Source organism: Pecten maximus, chromosome 18, assembly GCF_902652985.1.
Source record: "Pecten maximus chromosome 18, xPecMax1.1, whole genome shotgun sequence".
NCBI lineage: Eukaryota > Metazoa > Mollusca > Bivalvia > Pectinida > Pectinidae > Pecten > Pecten maximus.
Genome location: NC_047032.1, coordinates 3,585,695 through 3,613,419, shown reverse-complemented (window position 1 = coordinate 3,613,419; position 27,725 = coordinate 3,585,695). Strand labels below are relative to the sequence as shown.

The following is a 27,725-nucleotide window of genomic DNA, read 5'->3' as shown; positions in this document are numbered from 1 at the left end:
TGTCTACACTACTAGATCAACGTCATCCGAATGTCTACACTACTAGATCAATGCGATTTTAATTAAGGACTGAATATAAAACAACGCAAAATGTAATTAGAATTGATTGTTTTATTTCAACCATTCAATTTCAATGTTTATTCGGAGGAATAAAGGATTATTTTCCCAATCTTTGATGATTCGGATCTACAACTCGGATGATCCAAAGATCTGTATTTATTTTTAGATTAGTAATGAGTAAATTATGGAAACAACGATAATACAAACTGTTCAGGGGACGTAACTCCACACATATAACATGTATTGGTGTAAATACAAACTGTTCAAGGGACGTAACTCTAGACAGATAACATATATTGTTGTAAATACAAACTGTTCAGGGGACGTAACTCTTCACATATAACATATATTGTTGTAAATACAAACTGTTCAGGGGACGTAACTCCACACAGATAACATATATTGTTGTAAATACAAACTGTTCAAGGGACGTAACTCCACACATATACCATATATTGTTGTAAATACAAACTGTCCAGGGGACGTAACTCCACACATATAACATATATTGTTGTAAATACAAACTGTTCAGTGGACGTAATTCTACACATATAACATATATTGTTGTAGGTACAAACTGTCCAGGGGACGTAACTCTACACATATAACATATATTGTTGTAGGTACAAACTGTCCAGGGGTCGTAACTCCACACATATACCATATATTGTTGTAAATACAAACTGTTCCGGGGACGTAACTCCACACAGATAACAGATATTGCGTGTTGTAGTAGAATTATATTCTAAAATATATACTTCTAAATCATTTGTATAATATGCATTTAAATTCAATCGATCTGAAATGTAGGCTTCATTATAAATAACTGATTCTTAATCATGTATTAAAAGATAATAAGATCAATTTACAGAAGCCTCATTTAATTGATGGCCTCCTCATTGGGAGGATGCCTTCGTAATTCCTCTTTTGATTTAAGCCTAAATAAAACTTTTCATTACACGTGATGTAAACACGTGATCTTCCGCGTAAATCACCCGCTGAATAAACTACATAAATATTGAAAACGAATCCTACATCACAAATGAAACAACCTCAAAAAGATGCTGAAGTGAAAGTAAATCTGTGTAGGCAGAGTTTGTTGACCCGGTTTTCTTTATGTTTTTAAGTTTATTTCAGTACGCTCAATACATTTAGTCATGGACTGGCGCTGGATCTACGGTGTATCATGTGTGTGTGACGTGATCGATTTGTGCGTGGAATCTAGACATGCCTTGCATCAATCGATGACGTCACACACAGGATGGAGATCGAGCGCCAGTCTTAGTGATGACAATTAGATGGCCCCAATTAGATACCAGCATGATGACGAAAACGGGACTAGATAGTCGTAAACAAGGAAATAAAACTAAATCAGATTTTAATTATTAAATAGTCAAACATTTTAACATGATTGCTATGATACGGTAACACATTACAATATATTTGACGTAAAAAGTAGGACGAGGTCACACAGTAGAATATTGTACACGTAAACAGTAGGACGAGGTCACACAGTAGAATATTGTACACGTAAAAATAAGGACGAGGTCACACAGTAGAATATTGTACACGTAAAAAGTAGGACGAGGTCACAAAGTAGAATATTGTACACGTAAACAGTAGGACGAGGTCACAATGTAGAATATTGTACACGTAAACAGTAGGACGAGGTCACAAAGTAGAATATTGTACACGTAAAAATAAGGACGAGGTCACACAGTAGAATATTGTACACGTAAAAAGTAGGACGAGGTCACAAAGTAGAATATTGTACACGTAAAAAGTAGGACGAGGTCACACAGTAGAATATTGCACACGTAAACAGTAGGACGAGGTCACAAAGTAAAATATTGTACACGTAAAAATAAGGACGAGGTCACACAGTAGAATATTGTACACGTAAAAATAAGGACGAGTTCACACAGTAGAATATTGTACACGTAAAAAGTAGGACGAGGTCACAAAGTAGAATATTGTTTACGCCAAGTATAAAGAGGGATAATTACTACATGTAGCTATCAATTCTATAATATATCACATTGAATCCAGATATCTAAACGTTCAAAAATATAAATATAAATATATCACATTTGTGTTCGATTGAACAAAAGAGAAAAAACACACGTAAAAAGTAATCGTATGATAATTCCGTAGGTCAAAGTTTACGTACATATTTAATTGAGAGCTTTATGAGCACATGTACATATCGTCTAGTAAAATGTCTAGTAAGTCTCTGGGTGCCCTAAGGGTAACTTCGCTTGCTGATTTTGTCTTAACAACAATAGCTCCAAAGGGAACACGTCTGTAATATATAAATAAACATACATACAAATGTATCTCGAATGTTCCAAATTTCTCGGTTTCCTAGCCTTTGATGAGGAAACAGGCTCTTTCTTACTTTTCAAGTTATCCTCTTGGTTCTTTCAAAGTCTACTTCAAAAGTTATTCGAATTCTACAATCCATTTCTACACTATTAGTTTTTAAGATTAAGAAAAATAGTAATATCCGAAATAACAACAGAGTGTTTTCAATTAAAACAAAAATACTTTCATCCTAGTATGCTCAATTTGCTCAAATATTACAACAGAATGCCTCGAAACTTTACAATGGGCTGAAAATTTACAATAGCCCAACAATTTAAAATAGCCCAAAAATTTACAATGGGCTTAAAGTTTACAATAGCCCGAGAGTTTTATAATAGGTTGAACGTTTACAATAGGTTGAAAGTTTACAACGGCCCAAAAGTTTACAATAGTCCAAAAGTTTACAATAGCCCAAAAGTTTACAATAGCCCAAAAGTTTACAATGTGCTTAAAGTTTACAATGGGCAGAAAGTTTACAATGGGCTGAAAGTTTACAATGGGCTGAAAGTTTACAATGGCCCAAAAGTTTACAATAGCCCAAAAGTTTACAATAGCCCAAAAGTTTACAATGGGCAGAAAGTTTACAGTGGGCTGAAAGTTTACAATGGCCCAAAAGTTTACAGTAGCCCAAAAGTTTACAATAGCCCAAAAGTTTACAATGGGCTGAAAGTTTACAATGGGCTGAAAGTTTACAATGGCCCAAAAGTTTACAATGGCCCGAGAGTTTTAAAATAGATTGAAAGTCTACAATTGCCTGAAAGTTTTACAATGGCCAGAAAGTTTACAATAACCCAAAAGTTTACAACAGTCCAAAAGTTTACAATGGCCCAAAAGTTTACAATAGCCCGAGCGTATTACAATAGGTTGAAAGTTTACAATGGGCTGAAAGTTTACAATGGCCAGAAAGTTTACAATGGGCTGAAAGTTTACAATGGTCTGAAAATTCAAAATGGCCTAAAAATTCACAATTTCCCGAAAGTTAGCAATGGACTGAAAGTTTACAATGGGCTGAAAGTTTACAATGGGCTGAAAGTTTACAATGGCCCAAAAGTTTACAATGGCCCGAGAGTTTTAAAATAGATTGAAAGTCTACAATTGCCTGAAAGTTTTACAATGGCCAGAAAGTTTACAATGGCCCAAAAGTTTACAACAGTCCAAAAGTTTACAATGGCCCAAAAGTTTACAATAGCCCGAGCGTATTACAATAGGTTGAAAGTTTACAATGGGCTGAAAGTTTACAATGGCCAGAAAGTTTACAATGGGCTGAAAGTTTACAATGGTCTGAAAATTCAAAATGGCCTAAAAATTCACAATATCCCGAAAGTTAGCAATGGACTGAACGTTTACAATGATCCGGAAGTTTTACAATGACTTGAAAATTTATAATGGCCTGAAAGTTAATATTGGCCTTAAAGTGTATAATAGCTCGAAAGTTTTTCCAATGGTCCGATAGTTTAAAATGCGTTTATAATTGCTCGGAAGTTCACAATGCCCCGAGCGTTAATAACGGCCTGAAAGTTGACAATGGCATGAACATTTATAAAATGACTCGACAGTTTATAATAGACAAATAGTTAAAAATGGCCCAAAAGTTTACAATGGCCTGAAAGTTTATAATAGGCCGAAAATCTATAATGGCCTGAAAGTTAATAATGGCCCTACAATGTACAATGGTCTGAAAATTTACAATGGGCTAAATGTTTTGCAATACTCCGGAAATTTACATATTGCCACTTGATATACAGGATTACCTCGATATAACGTCCTGTTGTACTAACGTCATCCTTCTTATTTAACCTCGATATTACGTTATAATTTCATTACGTCATACCTGCAGCCATTGGCAAAAATATAACAAGGCTATGAACAACATCACCAACAACACCGCGATCAGGGGTAGGTAATCCGACTTGGTCTCGCCGAAGAGAATGATATCTAGTAAAGCTACCGTATAAAGGGAGGTCATCAAATATGAAATAATTTTAGCGACAGTCTGACAGTGACGTCATACCAGTCTGGCAGTGACGTCATACCATGGTTGCTCCACTGGTATCACTAATGTAGATCAAAGAGTCTGGTAAATGGTATAAAACCTCATTCGTCTTCCTTTATAACGATTCACTCCATATCCGAACAAATTCTGGAAAAAAAAAATATAAATGTTACCAACGATGAGGACTGATTCGTGACAGAGATTAAGCGTCACAGTTCTCTCACTCACCCCACGTGTTCACACCCTAACAAGGAGACACGGGGACATACCCTCTCACTCACCCCACGTGTTCACACCCTAACAAGGAGACACAGGGACATAACCTCTCACTCACCCCACGTGTTCACACCCTAACAAGGAGACACGGGGACATACCCTCTCACCCACCCCCGTGTTAACACCCTAACAAGGAAACACGGGGACATACCCTCTCACTCACCCCCGTGTTAACACCCTAGCAAGGAGACATGGTGACATACCCTCTCACTCACCCCCGTGTTAACACCCTAACAAGGAGACAGGGGGACATAACCTCTCACTCACCCCCGTGTTAACACCCTAACAAGGACACACGGGGGACATACCCTCTCACTCACCCCCCGTGTTAACACCCTAACAAGGACACACGAGGACATACACTCTCACTCACCCCCGTGTTAACACCCTAACAAGGAGACACGGGGGACATACCCTCTCACTCACCCCCGTGTTAACACCCTAACACGGACACACGGGGACATACCCTCTCACTCACCCCACGTGTTAACACCCTAGCAAGAAGACACGGGGGACATACCCTCTCACTCACCCCACCTGTTAACACCCTAACAAGGACACACGGGGACATACCCTCTCACTCACCCCACGTGTTAACACCCTAACAAGGACACACGAGGACATACCCTCTCACTCACCCCCGTGTTAACACCCTAACAAGGACACACGGGGACATACCCTCTCACTCACCCCCGTGTTAACACCCTAACAAGGACACACGAGGACATACTCTCTCACTCACCCCCGTGTTAACACCCTAACAAGGACACACGGGGACATACCCTCTCACTCACCCCACCTGTTAACACCCTAACAAGGTGACACGGTGACATACCCTCTCACTCACCCCCGTGTTAACACCCTAACAAGGACACACGAGGACATACCCTCTCACTCACCCCCGTGTTAACACCCTAACAAGTACACACGGGGACATACCCTCTCACTCACCCCCGTGTTAACACCCTAACAAGGTGACACGGTGACATACCCTCTCACTCACCCCCGTGTTAACACCCTAACAAGGACACACGGGGACATACCCTCTCACTCACCCCCGTGTTAACACCCTAACAAGGACACACGGGGACATACCCTCTCACTCACCCCCGTGTTAACACCCTAACAAGGACACACGGGGACATACCCTCTCACTCACCCCCGTGTTAACACACTAACAAGGTGACACGGTGACATACCCTCTCACTCACCCCCCGTGTTAACACCCTTACAAGGAGACACGGGGACACACCCTCTCACTCACCCCACGTGTTAACACCCTAACAAGGTGACACGGGGACATACCCTCTCACTCACCCCCGTGTTAACACCCTAACAAGGACACACGAGGACATACCCTCTCACTCACCCCCGTGTTAACACCCTAACAAGGACACACGGGGACATACCCTCTCACTCACCCCACCTGTTCACACCCTAACAAGGACACACGGGGACATACCCTCTCACTCACCCCACGTGTTAACACCCTAACAAGGACACACGGGGGACATACCCTCTCACTCACCCCCGTGTTAACACCCTAACAAGGAGACACGGTGACATACCCTCTCACTCACCCCTCGTGTTCACACCCTTACAAGGAGACACGGGGACATACCCTCTCACTCACCCCACCTGTTAACACCCTAACAAGGTGACACGGTGACATACCCTCTCACTCACCCCCGTGTTAACACCCTAACAAGGACACACGAGGACATACCCTCTCACTCACCCCCGTGTTAACACCCTAACAAGTACACACGGGGACATACCCTCTCACTCACCCCCGTGTTAACACCCTTACAAGGTGACACGGTGACATACCCTCTCACTCACCCCCGTGTTAACACCCTAACAAGGACACACGGGGACATACCCTCTCACTCACCCCCGTGTTAACACCCTAACAAGGACACACGGGGACATACCCTCTCACTCACCCCCGTGTTAACACCCTAACAAGGACACACGGGGACATACCCTCTCACTCACCCCCGTGTTAACACCCTAACAAGGTGACACGGTGACATACCCTCTCACTCACCCCCCGTGTTAACACCCTTACAAGGAGACACGGGGACACACCCTCTCACTCACCCCACGTGTTAACACCCTAACAAGGTGACACGGGGACATACCCTCTCACTCACCCCCGTGTTAACACCCTAACAAGGACACACGGGGACATACCCTCTCACTCACCCCCGTGTTAACACCCTAACAAGGACACACGGGGACATACCCTCTCACTCACCCCACCTGTTCACACCCTAACAAGGACACACGGGGACATACCCTCTCACTCACCCCACGTGTTAACACCCTAACAAGGACACACGGGGGACATACCCTCTCACTCACCCCCGTGTTAACACCCTAACAAGGAGACACGGTGACATACCCTCTCACTCACCCCACGTGTTCACACCCTTACAAGGAGACACGGGGACATACCCTCTCACTCACCCCCGTGTTAACACCCTAACAAGGTGACACGGTGACATACACTCTCACTCACCCCCGTGTTAACACCCTTACAAGGTGACACGGTGACATACCCTCTCACTCACCCCCCGTGTTAACACCCTAACAAGGACACACGGGGACATACCCTCTCACTCACCCCCGTGTTAACACCCTTACAAGGTGACACGGTGACATACCCTCTCACTCACCCCCCGTGTTAACACCCTAACAAGGAGACACATGGACACACGAGGACACACGAGGACTTACCCTCGTAATTAATCCTTCCGTCGCCGTCAACATCTGCCTCGTGCAACATTTCCGTTATTTCGTCATCAGTCATGCTTTCACCAAGTCGCTTCATGGCGTATTTTAGCTCCTTCCCATCAATATACCCGTTTCCGTCTCTATCGAATACCTTGAAGGCAGACCTTATTGACGACTCTGTGTCCAAACATCCCGGGTTCTTTTCCATTTCACTCTTGATAAATGTTCGGAATTCTTTAAGCTCAATTTTTCCATTACCTGGAAGTCAAATAATTGTTTCCTTTTTAAATTTATGAATATTCGAATCATTTTAATCAATCTTACAATACATTTGTTTGATATGGATCTGTGCAGCATCGCTTGATTTAAGAACATCTTTGTCTCAATGTCAAGGACGAGGCTGATTGTACAGGTTACTGTATTTCGAGATTTATCAACCGGAATTGTTTGCGATATTTCCGCTAATTGACAGGAAACTATCTGATTTGATAAATACTGTAATAATATACATAACTACCCCGTCAATGGAGTCTGGGAAGAAGGAGTGTTGAGACAGAATACATACATCCCTGCTGAAGTGGAAACCTAGTAATAGGCGGAGTCATGTAGGCGGTAAACCAGAAACTTAATAACGCCGACAGAACACTGACTTTGTCGGTGAGACGAAACCTAGTAATAGGCGAAGTCATGTAGGCGGTAAACCAGTAACTAGCTAACGCCAAGAGAACACTGACTATAGTCGGTGAGACGAAACCTAGTAATAGGCGGAGTCATGTAGGCGGTAAACCAGTAACTAGCTAACGCCAAGAGAACACTGACTATAGTCGGTGAGACGAAACCTAGTAATAGGCGGAGTCATGTAGGCGGTAAATCAGAAACTTAATAACGCCTACAGAACACTGACTATAGTCAGTGAAACGAAACCTAGTAATAGGCGGAGTCATGTAGGCGGTAAACCAGAAACTTAATAACGCCGACAGAACACTGACTTTGTCGGTGAGACGAAACCTAGTAATAGGCGGAGTCATGTAGGCGGTAAACCAGTAACTAGCTAACGCCAAGAGAACACTGACTATAGTCGGTGAGACGAAACCTAGTAATAGGCGGAGTCATGTAGGCGATAAATCAGAAACTTAATAACGCCTACAGAACACTGACTATAGTCAGTGAAACGAAACCTAGTAATAGGCGGAGTCATGTAGGCGGTAAACCAGAAACTTAATAACGCCGACAGAACACTGACTTTGTCGGTGAGACGAAACCTAGTAATAGGCGAAGTCATGTAGGCGGTAAACCAGTAACTAGCTAACGCCAAGAGAACACTGACTATAGTCGGTGAGACGAAACCTAGTAATAGGCGGAGTCATGTAGGCGGTAAACCAGTAACTAGCTAACGCCAAGAGAACACTGACTATAGTCGGTGAGACGAAACCTAGTAATAGGCGGAGTCATGTAGGCGGTAAACCAGAAACTTAATAACGCCGACAGAACACTGACTATAGTCGGTGAAACGAAACCTAGTAATAGGCGGAGTCATGTAGGCGGTAAACCAGAAACTAACTAAGGCCAAGAGAACACTGACTATAGTCAGTGAAACGAAACCTAGTAATAGGCGGAGTCATGTAGACGGTAAACCAGAAACTTAATAACGCCGACAGAACACTGACTATAGTCGGTGAAACGAAACCTAGTAATAGGCGGAGTCATGTAGGCGGTAAACCAGAAACTTAATAACGCCGACAGAACACTGACTATAGTCGGTGAGACAAAACCTAGTAATAGGCGGAGTCATGTAGGCGGTAAACCAGAAACTTAATAACGCCGACAGAACACTGACTATAGTCGGTGAGACAAAACCTAGTTATAGGCGGAGTCATGAAGGTTAGAGTCACGCAAATATAACAACTTGTAACTACATATGTAGTTACAGGGTATCTCGTGATTGGTCAAACATTTTGGTCACGTTACTGATCACGTGGTCAACCACGTGGTCAATCGCTCTTACCGTTCCTATCGAGATTCTTCATAGCTGCCTGGACTTCCTTCTTGGTTGGAGAAAGACCCATGAAGTTCATCGCTTTCCTCAGCTCGCCAAGCGAGATCGAATTACTCTTGTCCTCGTCAAAGGCATTGAATAGTTCCTTTATTTCTGTGAGAATAATGAAACAGGATATAGAAATGACGAAAAGTTCCTTTATTTCTCAGAGAATAATGAAACAGGATATAGAAAGGACGTAAAGTTCCTTTATTTCTCAGAGAATAATGAAACAGGATATAGAAATGACGTTATGTTTCTTTATTTCTGAGAGAAAAAAAGAAACAGGATATAGAAAAGACGTTAAGTTCTTTTTTTTCTGAGAGAAAAATGAAACAGGTTATAGAAATGACGTAAATTTCTGAGAGAAAACTGAAACAGGATATAAGAATGACGTAATATGACAAAAGTCTAATTTTTTGTTATCATCTTAAACTAATTTTCTGATGTATGTCGTCATTTGACTTGAGACACTGCAAATATATTTTAACCATATCCCTACTGTTAAAAGTCATAGACTAGTTAACGTATCCACAGACGTCTGTGTCCGGCTAGCAAAGAAAAACGTATTAGCCTTGTTTGTTTGTTTTTGTTTAACGTCCTATTAACAGCCAGGGTCATTTAAGGATGTGCCAGGTTTTGGAGGTGGAGGAAAGCCGGAGTACCCGGAGAAAAACCACCGGCCTACGGCCAGTACCTGGCAACTGCCCCACGTAGGTTTCGAACTCGCAACCCAGAGGTGGAGGGCTAGTGATAAAGTGTCAAGACACCTTAACCACTCGGCCACCGTGGCCCCACATGTATTAGTCCCGACTCCTACAATCTACTACATCAACAAGTTGTAACACTTTAAAAGTCTAAAGCGGGGTGTCAGCTTTGATTCACTTCGAATTTCAGTTTAATCCAACTAAAATATCGGATGCACGCAATTAAACTCTAGTAACGGACCTCGGTTTAGAATCCTTAAACATCTATGCACCTTTTGTCGTCGGACAATGATTTAGATTTAAGATAGGGAAATGGACCAAAATAGCTAGCCTAGTTCCGATAGCATGACTTTGTTCATAAAGTAGCGTGGGGGCTAATATTTTTTCGGCATAGCCGTAAAATATTCTTTTCGCCCCGGATATGACGCGGCGTTACTGGTCAAGATGAAGTATGTGATTGGTCAATTTAGCGGTAAATGCAAAATGCAGATATGCAGTAAACAAGAGGCCCAGAGGGCCTGTATCGCTCACCTGGTTTCATGAGATATGAAACAAGAATGATGCTTAAGCATATTTGTCGCTGGTATTGCTATGTCAATATATATCATAAGCATTTTATATGGGTACATGTACATTGGTTTTATTTTAATACTAAAAATGCCAAAAGGTACATTAATCCATGAAATGAAATTGACTTTTGGCGCGACCCCATAGGGATGCTACCACACAAGTGATATCCATTGCTTAGTTTCAGAGAAGATCTTGTTTAGACCAATTGGCCCATTTTGACCCTGCCCTCTGCCCCCTGGGGGTCAGCTCCTTCCTTTATACAATTTTGAATCCCTACCTCAATAGGATGCTAATAGTCAAATATGAGCTGTTTCAGAGAAGTTGTTCATATCAATTTAGCCAAATTGACCCCTTTTGACCCAGCCCCTCAGCCTCCAGGGGGTCGGCCCCATCATTTGTACAATTTTGAATCCTTAACCAAAGTGAATGCTACCAGTCACATATTAAAGATATCCATTGCTTATTTTCAGAGAAAAAGTTGTTTATATCAATTTTGCCAAAATAACCCCTTTTGGCCCCGCCTCTTAGGTCCCCTGGGGTCAGCCCTGTCATTTGTACAATTTTGAATCCCTACCCTAGGGGGTTGCTACCAGGCAAATATGAGTGATATCCATTGCTTAGTTTCAGAGAAGTCGTTAATATCAATATAGCTATATTGACCCATTTTGCCTCGCCTCTCAGGCCCCTAGGGGGTCAGAACCACCATTTGTACAACTTTGAATCCCCACCCCATAGTGATTGCTTCCAGGCAAATAGGAGCAATATCCTTTGCTTAGTTTCAGAGAAGAAGTCGCTTATATCAATACAGCCAAATTGACCCCTTTTGACGCCGCCCTTCAGGCCCCTTGGGGGTCAGTCCTGTCATTTGTAAAATTTTGAATCCCTACTCTAGGGGGTTGCTACCAGGCAAATATGAGTGATATCCATTGCTTAGTTTCAGAGAAGAAGTTGTTTATATCAATTTAGCCGAATTGACCCCTTTTGGTCCCGCCCCACAGCCCCCAGGGAGGTAGACCCAACCATTTGTACAATTTTGAAACCCTACCCCAAAGGGATTCTCACAGTCAAAATTGAGCAATATATATTGCTTAGTTTCAGATGAGAAGTTGTTCATATCAATTTAGCCAAATTGACCCCTCTTGGCCCCGCCCCTCAGGCCCCCCGGGGGTCAACCACACCATTTGTACAATTTTGAATCCCCACCCCATAGTGTTGCTACCAGGCAAATATGAGCAATATCGTTTGTTCGGTTTCAGAGAAGAAGTTGTTTTTATAAATATAGCCCAAATGACCACATTTGGCCCCGCCCTTCTGGCCCCTGGGGGTCAGCCCCATCATTTGTACAATTTTGAATCCCCACCCCATAGTGTTGCTACCAGGCAAATATGAGCAATATCGTTTGTTCGGTTTCAGAGAAGAAGTTGTTTTTATAAATATAGCCCAAATGACCACATTTGGCCCCCGCCCTTCCGGCCCCTGGGGGTCAGCCCCATCATTTGTACAATTTTGAATCCCCACCCCAAAGTGATGCTACCAGGCAAATATGAGTGATATCCATTGCTCTGTTCAAGAGAAGAAGTCGTTAATATCAATATAGCTATATTGACCCATTTTTTCCTCGCCCCTCAGGCCCCTAGGGGGTCAGCACCACCATTTGTACAATTTTGAGTCCCCACTCCATAGTGATGCTTCCAGACAAATAGGAGCAATATCCTTTGCTCGGTTTCAGAGAAGAAGTCGTTTATATCAATATAGCCAAATTGACCCCTTTTGGCCCCGCCCCTCAGGCCCCTGGGGGTCAGCACCACCATTTGTACAATTTTGAATCCCCACCCCATAGTGATACTTCCAGACAAATAGGAGCAATATCTTATGCTCGGTTTCAGAGAAGAAGTCGTTTATATCAATGTAGCCAAATTGACCCCTTTTGGCCCCGCCCCTCAGGCCCCTGGGGGGTCAGCCCCATCATTTGTACAATTTTGAGTTCCCTACCCATAGGGATGCTTCTGACCAAATTTGGTCAAATTCTGATCAGTGGTTATGAAGAAGAAGTCAATTGTTGACGGACGGACGGACGACAGACGACGGACGGACGGACGACGGACGCCACGGTATGGCATAAGCTCACCTTGGTCCTTCGGACCAGGTGAGCTAAAAACGAAACAAAGTTAAGATTGAATGCAAGCTGAATAAGTAGATGTATTTTTTTCAAATGACACATTAATAAAATTATATTCCTGATTCAAATGTATTCTTATTATCACCAAATATGATTCAAACTGATATAATTTAGTTCGTTAATTTATTTCACCAGCAGTTTTACATTATAACCACCAGCATTAAAACTATGCCGGTTATCTTTTTTTAAAGATACTTCTTGTTTTCTATAAATACCAACCAGACGCCTGTGATATATCTCTATAACACTGGTAGAAACACGGCTTTTAATGGAAAAGAAAATATAGTAGAAATGTTTCAGTAGAATATCTTACCGGCGTCAAGGTTTCTTTCCTTTTTCTTCCCCTGTAATATAATAACGTATATTTGAATTGATGTGATATCGCACATCGTCAACAAAAACAAAATATACAATTTGTACCATCGTGCCAATACTACAAAGCATTTTATATGGTTTATATTGAGAAAAAAAACCAATTAATTATTTTAATTAAGGTTTACATACAGAATCAGTAAAGACGGAACTATGCCAAGTACAAAAATAGAACGAAATGATTTCTTAGTATGAAACTCGTTGAAAAGTTGCGCACAACATGTGTGAACCACGTCATGAATGACGTCATAGGCCAATTTAAATCAATAGGCATACTTGGTAGATATATAACGTGCGGTTAATTGCCTCCCTCTATTGTAATTTGAACAAAGGACTCTGCCACAAACAAACATTTAGCAGTAATACGGAACGGTCAAGGACGCGCACGAAGTAAGGAATCGATCGATCTGGCAATTGTTGGAATGAAAATTGGCATTTCGGTATAACTTGATGCAGATGACATGTTTAAAGCGACAATAACCTTAGATTTCGCCCTCACGAAAGGGAATGTTCGACCTATAAATATGCAATAAAACCTTACAAGAACATATACCGTAAACTTTGCTGTGTTTGTTTTTGTTTGTTTGTTTGTTGTTTTGTTTATTAAAAAAAAAAAAAAAAAAAAAATTTCGGTGTCAAAACCTTATTCACTTCGACTGTTGCTTGTAAACATCATCATGCTCAATTTATGACGAAGAAAGTCAAATCGGTCATATGGTTTGTCTCGTAACGAGATCATTTACTTCCTTCGAATAGAAAACCCCCTTTTCGGCATAACCGTATAATATTCTTTTGTCCCCGGATATGACGCGACAGGTGGCGTTACTAGTCAAGGTGAAGTATGTGATTGGTCAATGTAGCGGTCAATGCGAAATGCAGATATGCAGTTAAAGACAAAACAAAGTTAAGATTGAATGCAAACTGAATAAGTGGTTATCTTTTCAAATGACACATTATTAAAATTATATTCCTAATTCAATCGCAGTCTTATTTTCACCAAAAATTATTCAAGCTGATATAATGGTGTTATCTGTGCTGAAACGCATTAGTTCGTTAATTTATTTCACCGGCAGTTTCTTCATTATAACCACCAGCATTAAAACTATGCTTTTTAAAGATATTTCTTGTTATTTTGTTTGTTTTTCCCGAAGATCTGACGGAAAGGCCCGAGTGGTTTTCCGATTGGGTTACGATCGATAATACATGAATTAGATCAAGACCTATCTGTTTTCACTTTTATTTTTTAGATATCAATCAAGAGTTATCGCAGTCAATTTTAATTATAGCAATAATAGAAAGTGTTAGTTTTGTAACAAACTCTTGGAAAATATCACAGTTTATATATTTTTTCTTCCGGCGATTTTACACATTATAGTCTCTTTAAACGAGAAAATGTCGAATTTTAGCCTCGTGACTCATATATCATTTAGTCATAATTAGTATTATCAGATCTCCGTGATTTTAAGTTTAAGCCATTAATACTACCACAGACAAATCTTACATACAGTGTGTCACACAGCCAGAGGATACGAATACACAGAATAAAAAGGACACCTATTGAAAACAGAGAAAACATTTAAATGCGGGAGGAAACCTGAGAGCCGTGAAAATATTTTAATGCTGAAATAATTCTGAGTACCAGGATACTATTAACTGTGATGCGGGAGGGAATAAGAGGGCCGTGATAATATTTTAGTGCGGGAGGAAATCAAAGCACTGTGATAATATTCTAATGCGGGAGGCAATCAGGGATCCGTGATAATATTCTAATGCGGGAGGAAATAAGAGAGCCGTGATAATATTTTAATGCGGGAGGAAATCAAAGCACTGTGATAATATTCTAATGCGGGAGGCAATCAGGGATCCGTGATAATATTCTAATGCGTGAGGAAATAAGAGAGCCGTGATAATATTTTAATGCGGGAGGAAATCAGAGATCCGTGATAATATTTTAATGCGGGAGAAAATAAGAAAGCCGTGATAATATTTTAATGCGGGAGGAAATCAGAGATCCATGATAATATTTTAATGCGGGAGGAAATCAGAGATCCGTGATAATATTTTAATGCGGGAGGAAATAAGAGGGCCTTGCCAATATTTAATGCTGGAGGCAATCAGAGATCCATGTTAATATTTTAATGTGGGAGGAAATAAGAGAGCCGTGATAATATTTTAATACGGGAAGAAATCAGAGCACCGCGTGATAACATTTTAATGCGGGGGGAAATCAGAGTAAGATTAAAAAGTACTTATCGTCACTATTACCTGCTCCTGTTTCAGAAAACTCTCAATACAATCTGCGCGATTCACACAACTTTTCTCTTCCAAACTTCCGTTTACAATTAACTAACTCCTCTTTCTTTCCATCCTCCATTCGACAGTGGAACCAACTTGATCTTGAAATCAGAAATAGCGTGTCTTATCCATCCTTTAAAAAATCTCTCACAAACAGTTCTGTGGTTCCAAATTATTATTCTTTCGGTGATAGAAAATTAAATATATTGCATGCTAGACTAAGAAACAAATCCAGCACACTTAACAATGACCTATATAGAGTAAATTTGATTAATTACCGTCACTGCCAATGTGGACATCCAATTGAAGATGCATATCACTTTTTCTTTGCTTGTAATGATTATGTGAACCAGAGAATATCATTGTTTCGTGATCTGAATGACTATATTCCACTAGATTTGCAGTTACTTTTACACGGAAGAAATGATTTATCGCATGATGAAAATTTAAGAATTTGTCAAGTCACTCAGATATACATCGCTAACTCAAATAGATTATGATTTCTCTCCTACACCCATTTTAAATTTATATTTTATGTATATATTTACATATGGTATGTTATGTTTTTGTGTATGTATACACAAGTGTGTGTGTGTATACATATAGTATCAATTGATTATACTTATTCTTTTCCGTTGCCGACAACAAAAGAGAAACGGATATTCAAGGAAGTAAGGAGTGAAAGGAGAAAGAAACATTGGCATGGGAAGTGATGGACATTAGTACCAGCAGCATGCTTCGGAAAGCGCTTTGTGTATACTTCTGTTGTCGGCATCGGTGAAGATTAGCTCTTATCTAAATTGCTTGGATGGATATATATAGATATGTAACTCTCTCTCTCTCTCTCTCTCTCTCTCTCTCTCTCTCTCTCTCTCTCAATTTCAATATGTAAATATGTAAATATGCCATCTTGTTGTAATGTTTATGTATAACTATATCGGGAAAGGGCTTTATATAAGTTGTATAACTTGTGCCCAATCCCTTTGTAAAGTTCATTTACAAATAAAAATATGTTTAAATCAAAAGAGTACCAGAATCTAGTCGACCAATATCAAACCATCCGTGAAGATCGGGAGTTTTACCGTAATGTTAGGCTGGATACAATATGATTGTCAAATGGTTGTGTATCACGGTAACAAACCAAAACTTGAATATTCTAATTAGTTCAATACAGGCATGTCTGGCGATTGTCGTACCTACGACCACTACAATTGGTTCCGCGTTGTGTCAATACTTCCAAGTACGAGTAGTGAAGGTACTTGACAAACATAGAAATCTATACATGGCATGGAAATGGTGTTGACAATTGAATCTTAACTGCCATAAACTTGAGATAAGGAATAAATGGCATTTTAAGTGTTTGTTTGTGAATCAATATGACACGTCATCAACACAGCCGGGCAGGTATCATTTAACTCGTATCAATTCTAAATAAGATATTCCTCTTTAAGATATATATCGATTATTCAATTATTACTTTGTGATGAATTGTACGTTGATAAAATGTATAATGGTTGACAAATGTATACAATTACATGATGTAACTACTTAGAAAACATACATATTTAACGATAAACGTGTTAATCTCCTGACATTTCCGTGATACCTCCTGACATTTCCGTGATACCTCCTGACATTTCCGTGATATCTCATGACGTTAACGTGATATCTCATGACGTTAATGTGATATCTCCTGACGTTTATGTGATATCTCATGACGTTAACGTGATATCTCCTGACATTTCCGTGATATATCTTGAAGTTAACATGATATCTCCTGACGTTTATGTGATATCTCCTGACATTTCTGTGATATCCCCTGACGTTTATGTGATATCTCCTGACGTTAATGTGATATCTCCTGACGTTCATGTGATATCTCCTGACGTTTATGTGATATCCCCTGACGTTTATGTGATATTTCCTGACGTTAACGTGATATATCCTGACCTTAACGTGATATCTCCTGACGTTAACGTGATATATCCTGACCTTAACGTGATATCTCCTGACGTTTGTATGATATCTCCTGACGTTTATGTGATATCTCCTGACGTTTATGTGATATCTCCTGACGTTTATGTGACATCTTCTGACGTTAACGTGATATCTCCTGACGTTTATGTGATATCTCCTGACGTTTATGTGACATCTTCTGACGTTAACGTGATATCTCCTGACGTTTATATGATATCTCCTGACGTTTATATGATATCTCCTGACGTTTATGTGACATCTCCTGACGTTTATGTGATATCTCCTGACGTTTACGAGACATATTTTTTCGGAAATAAATGCTACCTTGTGCTGCCACAGACATTTTTTATTGTTTGACAAAAGAGAAATTTTGTTTGTTTTTGGACATAAACATTAATGTTTCGCGTATCGATCGGATCATTCAAACATTGAATGGCGGTGTTACGCGTAAATGAAATATATTTACATTAAGTGTCAGCTCCCGTAGATAACAAATCTCTCTAGTTACTTTAAATCGTTACTTTGCCGTCCGAATGTAAATATTTATATAATGCAACGTCATTGTCAACCCTCAAAGCAAACTCTCTACTAGTGTTGTATTGAGCGTGCGACAGTAACATCCGTCGATCAGAATATCCTCGGTTAGTCACTTCCGGTCTAGGGTTGTAAATAGATTTTTGTCAAGAAAACCGAGATAATGTCGTCAGACATGCGCATTGATTTAATGTAAAATTGTTATCTCATATTCATATAGTACGAGTATAATGTACTGGAACTGGACTGGGTTGGAGACAGGTGGTAACATAGCGTGAATTGTTAGAGAGCGCAAATAGAGTTCGGAGGTCTCGGGTTCGAATCCCGATCCGTTGGTTACATTTTGCCTCTCCTGTTACAGTACTGTGTTTTTTTTATTTGAAATAGAGTATTGACCTATTACACTGTAGAATGATCATAAAACGCAATGAAACTACCAAACTTAATCTGTTTCATTTGCTCATGAATTTGACCAGATTAACACTGATCAGTGCGTATGAATACATGGTTGAAATCCTTCCGCGGAACGATTTTAGTTTTCTACATTGTTGTTATAAACATGGAATAATTATTAACATTATCAAATTCATAATGTATTCTTGTATTTTATGAAAGACCAGATATGCTAGATACTTATATTTTGACAAAATAATGCTGTTTTTAATCCTAAAATTGCGGACTATTTTACTCAACCGACTAGACATGCACAATCCGGAACTCCTCGGGCTTTTCCGCATTAGGACTTGCACAAGCTTCGAGACATTAATATCTAAACCAACTTTTTTATTCGAAAAAAAAAAAAAACAATTAAAATATAAGGATTGAATCTTGATTTAGTCGATTTCATGGGGTCATGAATTGAGTTGCTCTTGAGACCAATTCAACATGAACTGCTCTTTGCAGTTCATGTTGAATTGGTCTCAAGAGCAACTCATAAAGAGCAGTTCATGTTGAATTGGTCTCAAGAGCAACTCAATTCATGACCCCATGAAATCGACCAAATCTAGATTCAATCCTTAAATGATGCATTTTAAAGTCCGAGTCTAAGAAATCCCTATGATAAATATACAATTCTTTATGTACAGTTCAGGGAATCATTTCTAAAGATGAATTAGACAATTAAGAAATACATCACATTTTTTTTATTATCACTCTCACAATTTCTTCCTCAAAATTTGTTTATGTTTGATAAACGACAATCGTCATAATGACCCAGGAGTCTCGTTTTCGATACTGTGACAGAAGCAGGAAGTAAGTCTTAAAACTCCAGCCTCGTTTTGACTTTGATGCAGCGGCTGTTTTTATGCCCAGCACCGATTGTGAAACTGGCATATTAAGGAGATAATGACGGTTATTGATATCTTATTATTATTATACCTAACGGTTTTCAACACGCAAAAATCTCATTCTTCGAGCAATATTTAAAATTTAAAAAATTGTTTTTGTGTCTTCAATCCAATTCGTTTAGATCTCGTCATAGTTCTTCAACATGAATACCCATCAGTCATGAATTAAACCTACCTCTCGCATAATATTCAAGATTAAAGAGATTTGTTGTTGTGTCTTCAATCCAATGCGTTTAAAACTCGTCACAATACTTGAATACCCAGTAACACTAATGTACATATCAAACCTACGACAATCTGACATTTGACCCCACACGACAATCTGACATTTGACCCCATGCAATGTTTTCCTACACTGTTGACACTATAGGTTTGCCCCCGTACAAAGGATACACGACTTTCCTTGACCTCTCCTAAATCCTTATCAACAATAAATCTAACCGATGTCGTCGTCGGAATCGTACCCCGCGGCCGCTACCACAATAACAACATTCCACACGGTAATTATTTTTTTCTAGACTACCCAGTTAAGGAATTGGACATCAGTAAGTCGAGGAAGTTTTTCCTTGACGGACTGGAGTCTGACTATAATGGAGACATCATGACACAGTACCATTATACAGATCTGGACTCATCAGCACTTCAATAATTATAACGGGTTAACAGTTAATACATGTATCTTGATTGATAGTAAATAATTAATTGTGATAGATTGACAGTAAATAATTAATTGTGATATAATGACAGAAGATAATTAATTCTGATTGATTGACAGTAAATAATTATTTTCCATTAACAGTAAATAATCAGTGTATTACAGTAACTCAGTGTATTGCAGTAACTCAGTGTAATCAGTGTATTACAGTAACTCAGTGTAATCAGTGTATTACAGTAACTCAGTGTATTACAGTAACTCAGTGTAATCACTGTATTACAGTAACTCAGTGTAATCAGTGTATTACAGTAACTCAGTGTAATCAGTGTATTACAGTAACTCAGTGTAATCAGTGTATTACAGTAACTCAGTGTAATCAGTGTATTACAGTAACTCAGTGTTAATCAGTGTATTACAGTAACTCAGGTAATCATGTATTACAGTACCTAGTGTAATCAGTGTAGTACAGTTACTCAGTGTAATCAGTGTATTACAGTCACTTCAAGTGTAATCAGTGTATCAGTTACTCAGTGTAATTCAGTGTATTACAGTAACTCAGTGTAATCAGTGTATTTACAGTTACTCAGTGTAATCAGTGTATACAGTAACTACGTGTAATCAGTGTATTACAGTAACTCAGTGTAATCAGTGTATTACAGTAACTCAGTGTAATCAGTGTATTACAGTGACTCAGTGTAATCAAGTGTATTACAGTGATCAGTGTAATCAGTGTATTACAGTAACTCAGTGTAATCAGTGTATTACAGTAACTCAGTGTAATCAGTGTATTACAGTAACTCAGTGTATTTACCAGTGACTCAGTGTAATCAGTGTATTACAGTAACTCAGTGTAATCAGTGTATTACAGTAACTCAGTGTAATCAGTGTATTACAGTGACTCAGTGTAATCAGTGTATTACAGTAACTCAGTGTAATCAGTGTATTACAGTAACTCAGTGTAATCAGTGTATTACAGTAACTCAGTGTATTACAGTAACTCAGTGTAATCAGTGTATTACAGTAACTCAGTGTATTACAGTAACTCAGTGTATTACAGTAACTCAGTGTAATCAGTGTATTACAGTAACTCAGTGTAATCAGTGTATTACAGTAACTCAGTGTATTACAGTAACTCAGTGTAATCAGTGTATTACAGTAACTCAGTGTATTACAGTAACTCAGTGTCATCAGTGTATTACAGTAACTCAGTGTAATCAGTGTATTACAGTAACTCAGTGTAATCAGTGTATTACAGTAACTCAGTGTAATCAGTGTATTACAGTAACTCAGTGTCATCAGTGTATTACAGTAACTCAGTGTAATCAGTGTATTACAGTAACTCAGTGTAATCAGTGTATTACAGTAACTCAGTGTATTACAGTAACTCAGTGTAATCAGTGTATTATAGTAACTCAGTGTCATCAGTGTATTACAGTAACTCAGTGTATTACAGTAACTCAGTGTGTTACAGTAACTCAGTGTAATCAGTGTATTACAGTAACTCAGTGTCATCAGTGTATTACAGTAACTCAGTGTAATCAGTGTATTACAGTAACTCAGTGTAATCAGTGTATTACAGTAACTCAGTGTAATCAGTGTATTACAGTAACTCAGTGTAATCAGTGTATTACAGTAACTCAGTGTATTACAGTAACTCAGTGTAATCAGTGTATTACAGTAACTCAGTGTAATCAGTGTATTACAGCAACTCAGTGTAATCAGTGTATTACAGTAACTCAGTGTATTACAGTAACTCAGTGTAATTAGTGTATTACAGTAACTCAGTGTAATCAGTGTATTACAGTAACTCAGTGTAATCAGTGTATTACAGTAACTCAGTGTTTTATTAATTTGACCGAAGATCCTAATCGTATATGTAGAAGATTAAGAATATCAGTGTACTTTTAATGATTTTAAGAAATGTTTATTAATAAGAAATAAATAAACGAAAAATAATTTGATACCAGTATCTGTATAAGTTTGTTATGTACATACCTTCGGCTTCGCTGGACTGGCTGTCACTTTGATCTGTTCCTGCTTGGAGATAAATAAATGAATAAATACATCACTAAATAAATAAATAACTTAATGAAAACATCAATAAATATATAAATAAAATAAATAAATAATAAATAAATAAATCAGTAAATCAGTAAATATATAAATAAATAAATAAATATATCAGTAAAACAATTAATTAATCAATGAATACATAAATAAATATAAAAAAAAAATAAATGAATAAATAAATACACCCGTGTTCTTCATACCTGTCTTACTTACACATGTGTTTTTTACACCTGTTTTCTTTACACATGTGTTCGTTATACCTGTGAACAAGGTTTTCCTCAATTTCTACACGTATAAACTTAAAAACGCGTGAAATAGCATTTTGTCTTAGTATCAGGGATTTTATATTTGGACATTATGGCGTCATAAACGCAATTTGAACTCGGTGGTTCTAGAATAGAAACATTCAAGTTGATATCACAAAATATTAACCTCAAAGTACAATGTAAGCATATTAAGGTAATGAGAGATAGGGACTAAAGTTTCCACATCTAAAAGTATACAATATGAAAACTTTATGTGAGTTTATGTTACGACATATTATTATAAAAAGTCATTGTTTTGTAGGAGACGGACCGTGACGTCACACTTACCTGGTCCCCGCTATATTAGTTTCTGAAAATATTTAATACTTCCGCTGTCCTTTTTTGTTAATATATTCCTTCGAGGGAGTAAGGTGTATCTGAGGATTATGACAGGAAATCACTTTGTTCTTTCTTAATTCAAGTCATGATTTATTTGCCCGAACATTTGTTCAGGTAAATGTTGCATATCTAAACCTGACAATAGCATCGTCGGTAGTGCCTCTACACACAAACAATTGTTTTTGACCAAAGACTTATTTAAGATAATACAAACTCCAGGCAGAAATTGCAGGAATACCATCAAGCTTTATTGGACCAAAATACAGTTGGTTTAGCGTAACCCTCCCGACCAAGAAAAAATGCGCCTGCTTAAAGAGGCTTACCCGCAGACGGACCGGTAAACGGCACATCTCCGATCACTAAATAAACTTCAGTACACGTTTCTATGTGACAAAATTAGAGGCTTTCCGACTTTATTTCTTGAAAACAATTACAGAATATGTATTTAAAAGACGTTTTAAAACTCAACCTGAGAGGGAAATGTATGGAATATAACGGCAAATCTTCTTTGCAAATCGCCGCTGCCTTTGAAGTTATCACTGTGCGGCACTGTGCACGTGCTTGTTTCTTTGATGTGTCAATCAAATTAGACTCCACTTTATAGCGAGGACTTATTGCGGGTTGCGATTAAATAAATAATATTTACAAAATGAGGTTTTGATATCACTTTTCAGCGTTTTATAAGGAAAATAAAATGAAAAACTCAACAATTCCAACAATCTGTCATGTGTAAAAAATCTTTTTCTATTAACCAATTTTTCTGATCTCTCTGCGGGCAAGCCTCTTTAAAACAAAATTATTGTGAAAAAAACATACCGGATATTCATGTCCGGAAATTGTTTTCCAGATTTGAAAATACGTTTCCCAAACCCAAATAAGGTTGGTGTGTATTTCTTTTGTTTAAGAACACAAAATATATAATGATTACCATATTCTGGTTTGTTTTCCTATTAAAGGTGGAAAATCTGTTTTCAGAAGTGAATAAAAAAAGTTCAGCCTTACCTACCTACCCTTATGTAAGACCCCCTCGTCGGGTTACAGCAAACCGAGATAGTTTTAAGTGTGGCCTTGAATGAAATGCCGAAAATAAACTGGTATGATTGTCTAAAAATTGGTTTTCAGAGTCTCCAGCCAGAATAATATGACATTGACAGAGACTCGCCCCGTCCGTCAATATACTTATTTTAACAATTATAAACAAAGTCAGTAACTCCATCGGGCTAGAGGAACGACCCAGCAAATGACCCAAGGTACAGGTATGTCGCTGAGAATGGTCTCAATGGACGGAAAGTTGTTTTTTTTCTTTTATTCTGTGTGTACGATACCGTAGATACCATAGAGTGGACTGTCAATAGGCGTCGTAAAACACCGGGGGAAATGTCAGGAACGAGTGGGTGGATAAATGTTCTACTAACTGAATTAAAGGGTTGTCAGGATTGCCGACCCCAGGGATGTCAAACTCGACCAGGAAGATACCCCCGGGGATATATAACACAATACTGGTATAGACCCCGGGGGGATATATAACACAATACTGGTATAGACCCCGGGGATAAATAACACAAGTAATACTGGTATAGACCCCGGGGGATATATAACACAAGTAATACTGGTATAGACCCGGGGGATATATAACACAATACTGGTATAGACCCCGGGGTATATATAACACAATACTGGTATATCCCCCGGGGATATATAACACAATACTGGTATAGACCCCGGGGGATATATAACACAATACTGGTATAGACCCCGGGGATATATAACACAATACTGGCATAGACCCCGGGGATATATAACACAATACTGGTATAGACCCCGGGGGATATATAACACAATACTGGTATAGACCCCGGGGGATATATAACACAAGTAATAGTGGTATAGACACGGGGGATATATAACACAATACTGGTATAGACCCCGGGGGATATATAACACAAGTAATACTGGTATAGACCCGGGCGATATATAACACAATACTGGTATAGACCCCGGGGGATATATAACACAATACTGGTATAGACCCCGGGGGATATATAACACAAGTAATACTGGTACAGACCCCGGGGGATATATAACACAATACTGGTATAGACCCCGGGAGATATATAACACAAGTAATACTGGTATAGACCCCGGGGGATATATAACACAATACTGGTACAGACCCCGGGGATATATAACACAAGTAATACTGGTATAGACCCGGGGGATATATAACACAATACTGGTATAGACCCCGGGGGATATATAACACAATACTGGTATAGACCCGGGGGATATATAACACAATACTGGTATAGACTCCGGGGATATATAACACAATACTGGTATAGACCCCGGGGATATATAACACAATACTGGTATAGACCCCGGGGGATATATAACACAATACTGGTATAGACCCCGGGGGATATATAACACAATACTGGTATATCCCCCGGGGATATATAACACAATACTGGTATATCCCCCGGGGATATATAACACAATACTGGTATATCCCCCGGGGGATATATAACACAATACTGGTATAGACCCCGGGGGATATATAACACAATACTGGTATAGACCCCGGGGGATATATAACACAATACTGGTATAGACCCCGGGGATATATAACACAATACTGGTATATCCCCCGGGGATATATAACACAATACTGGTATATCCCCCGGGGATATATAACACAATACTGGTATAGACCCCGGGGATATATAACACAATACTGGTATATCCCCCGGGGATAAATAACACAATACTGGTATAGACCCCGGGGGATATATAACACAATACTGGTATAGACCCCGGGGGATATATAACACAAGTAATACTGGTATAGACACGGGGGATATATAACACAATACTGGTATAGACCCCGCGGGATATATAACACAAGTAATACTGGTATAGACCCGGGCGATATATAACACAATACTGGTATAGACCCCGGGGGATATATAACACAATACTGGTATAGACCCCGGGGGATATATAACACAAGTAATACTGGTACAGACCCCGGGGGATATATAACACAATACTGGTATAGACCCCGGGAGATATATAACACAAGTAATACTGGTACAGACCCCGGGGGATATATAACACAATACTGGTACAGACCCCGGGGATATATAACACAAGTAATACTGGTATAGACCCCGGGGATATATAACACAATACTGGTATAGACCCCGGGGATATATAACACAATACTGGTATAGACCCCGGGGGATATATAACACAATACTGGTATAGACCCCGGGGATATATAACACAATACTGGTATATCCCCCGGGGGATATATAACACAATACTGGTATAGACCCCGGGGATATATAACACAATACTGGTATAGACCCCGGGGATACATAACACAATACTGGTATAGACCCCGGGGATATTACAGACAATCTGATAGACCCCGGATTATAACAAAGTATACTGGTATAGACCGGATATATAGCACAGTTATGATACTGGATTCAGTACAACCCCGGGGATTCACATACTGGTACTAGCCACCGGATATATAACGAATCAAATACTGGTACACCGGGTAGAATTCTGGATAGACCCGGTGGATATATAACAATACTGTATAGACCGGGATATAATGAACATACCTGGTATACCCCGGGGTATATAAACATCCGTGGTATACCCCGGTTATAACACAACCTGTATAGACCCGGGGGATATATAACACAATACTGGTATAGACCCCGGGGGATATATAATACAAGTAATACTGGTATATACCCCGGGGATATATAACACAATACTGGTATAGACCCCGGGATATATAACACAAGGAATACCGATTATAGACAGACCCCGGGGATATTTACACGCCCCACCCCCCTGGGAATGTATCCAGGAAACTCCATAACCCCAATCATGTCGTTATTAATAAGAAATCTCCCACGTTCCTATTGATACGTGGGATTCAGATCACACCACGGTTGATTGCCTGCTTGGAGCCTTCAGAACATTCGTCAATAGATTTATAATTGATTTTCAAATGTAGTGTCAGCCATTTGGTAGATATTTGGACAACGGGTTCGTTTTATTTAATTTTCATGTACAAATGAACTCACCTGTTCACTCATTTTCGTCCGTGGTATTTCCCCTTATCCAACCGTCAGAATATCCGGGAGAATCTCCAATCTATCAGAATATCCGGGAGAGATTCTACGACGCGTCAGAATATCTGAAAGAATCCTCTATCAGAGAGAAAATCCGACAGAATATGTGTCTCCGATCCGTCCGAATATCCCACAACAGAGTGTGGACGATCCAAGCTGACAGAACGTTTCCGGATGTTCTTGTTTAATCGCGCCCTTTGTTTTATCAGAGTTATCACACATTTATACTAATCCGACAAGCCTTTCCAATAGTCCGGACGCTTCAAAGCTAGGCCTGTTACTACGTACAGTACCTAACGGCCTCCAAATACTGGTCAAAACACACAGGTGCGAGTAACAATGGTCACTTTAATTGTCCGGGGAGATTTCATATTGACCCCGGGACGTACAATTGATGTCTGTTCGGACTCGGTCGATTTTAAAGGTCCCCTTCAGTATAAGACTCTTCGATCGGTCTATTGACATTACAAAGTACACTCACTCTGTGCCTTTAAACAGAATGCTTAATCACACTTCGACAAGTTTTTATAACGGCTGTATAACGGGTACCACTAGCCATGGCTTAAAATAAGTGAGGTCTAATAGTTATATTGGTTTACAAGAATTTTAGATGAAAATGAAAGGAAGATTTGTTAGCGATAAAAAAGTAAAAACGGTGACGCAGAATTGTAAAACTATTAAACAATTCAACGAACCTACATAAAATATATGGGATTTTCGTTGAGCCATGATTCGAATGTTGACGACGGCTA

The 27,725-nt window shown here is 39.3% G+C and overlaps 1 protein-coding gene and 1 long non-coding RNA gene across 3 annotated transcripts; one reads left to right on the top strand and one right to left on the bottom strand.

Annotated features, from left to right (window-relative positions):
- The first annotated feature begins 464 nt into the window (after positions 1–464).
- LOC117316420 lies at positions 465–2,746 on the top strand. The gene is made up of 2 exons (XR_004529852.1): positions 465–1,525; positions 1,690–2,746. It is a non-coding gene; the product is annotated as an uncharacterized LOC117316420 (long non-coding RNA).
- Positions 2,747–3,838: 1,092 nt separating this feature from the next.
- Positions 3,839–27,372, bottom strand: LOC117316417 (calmodulin-A-like). Of its 2 annotated transcripts, none has more exons than XM_033870979.1 (6): positions 26,926–27,372; positions 22,098–22,139; positions 13,237–13,267; positions 9,438–9,581; positions 7,436–7,690; positions 3,839–4,564 (listed from the first exon to the last, which is right to left on the bottom strand). In XM_033870979.1, the coding sequence occupies exons 1-6, from the start codon at positions 26,935–26,937 to the stop codon at positions 4,533–4,535; spliced, it is 516 nt and encodes a 171-aa protein (XP_033726870.1). In that variant the 5' UTR covers positions 26,938–27,372; the 3' UTR covers positions 3,839–4,532. The 2 variants fall into 2 exon arrangements, with proteins under 2 accessions (XP_033726870.1, XP_033726871.1); XM_033870980.1 differs by having other exon boundaries at positions 22,098–22,136; positions 26,926–27,371.
- Positions 27,373–27,725: the final 353 nt, after the last annotated feature.

What these genes read in the sequence shown, in the direction of transcription:
- LOC117316417 (XM_033870979.1), bottom strand. An exon ending in CCAGTCCAGCGAAGCCGAAG is followed by an intron (nt 13,268 to 22,097) that starts GTATGTACATAA and finishes ATTATATTACAG; the next exon opens with GGGAAGAAAAAGGAAAGAAA. An exon ending in CGGAAGGATTAATTACGAGG is followed by an intron (nt 4,565 to 7,435) that starts GTAAGTCCTCGT and finishes TTTTTTTTCCAG; the next exon opens with AATTTGTTCGGATATGGAGT.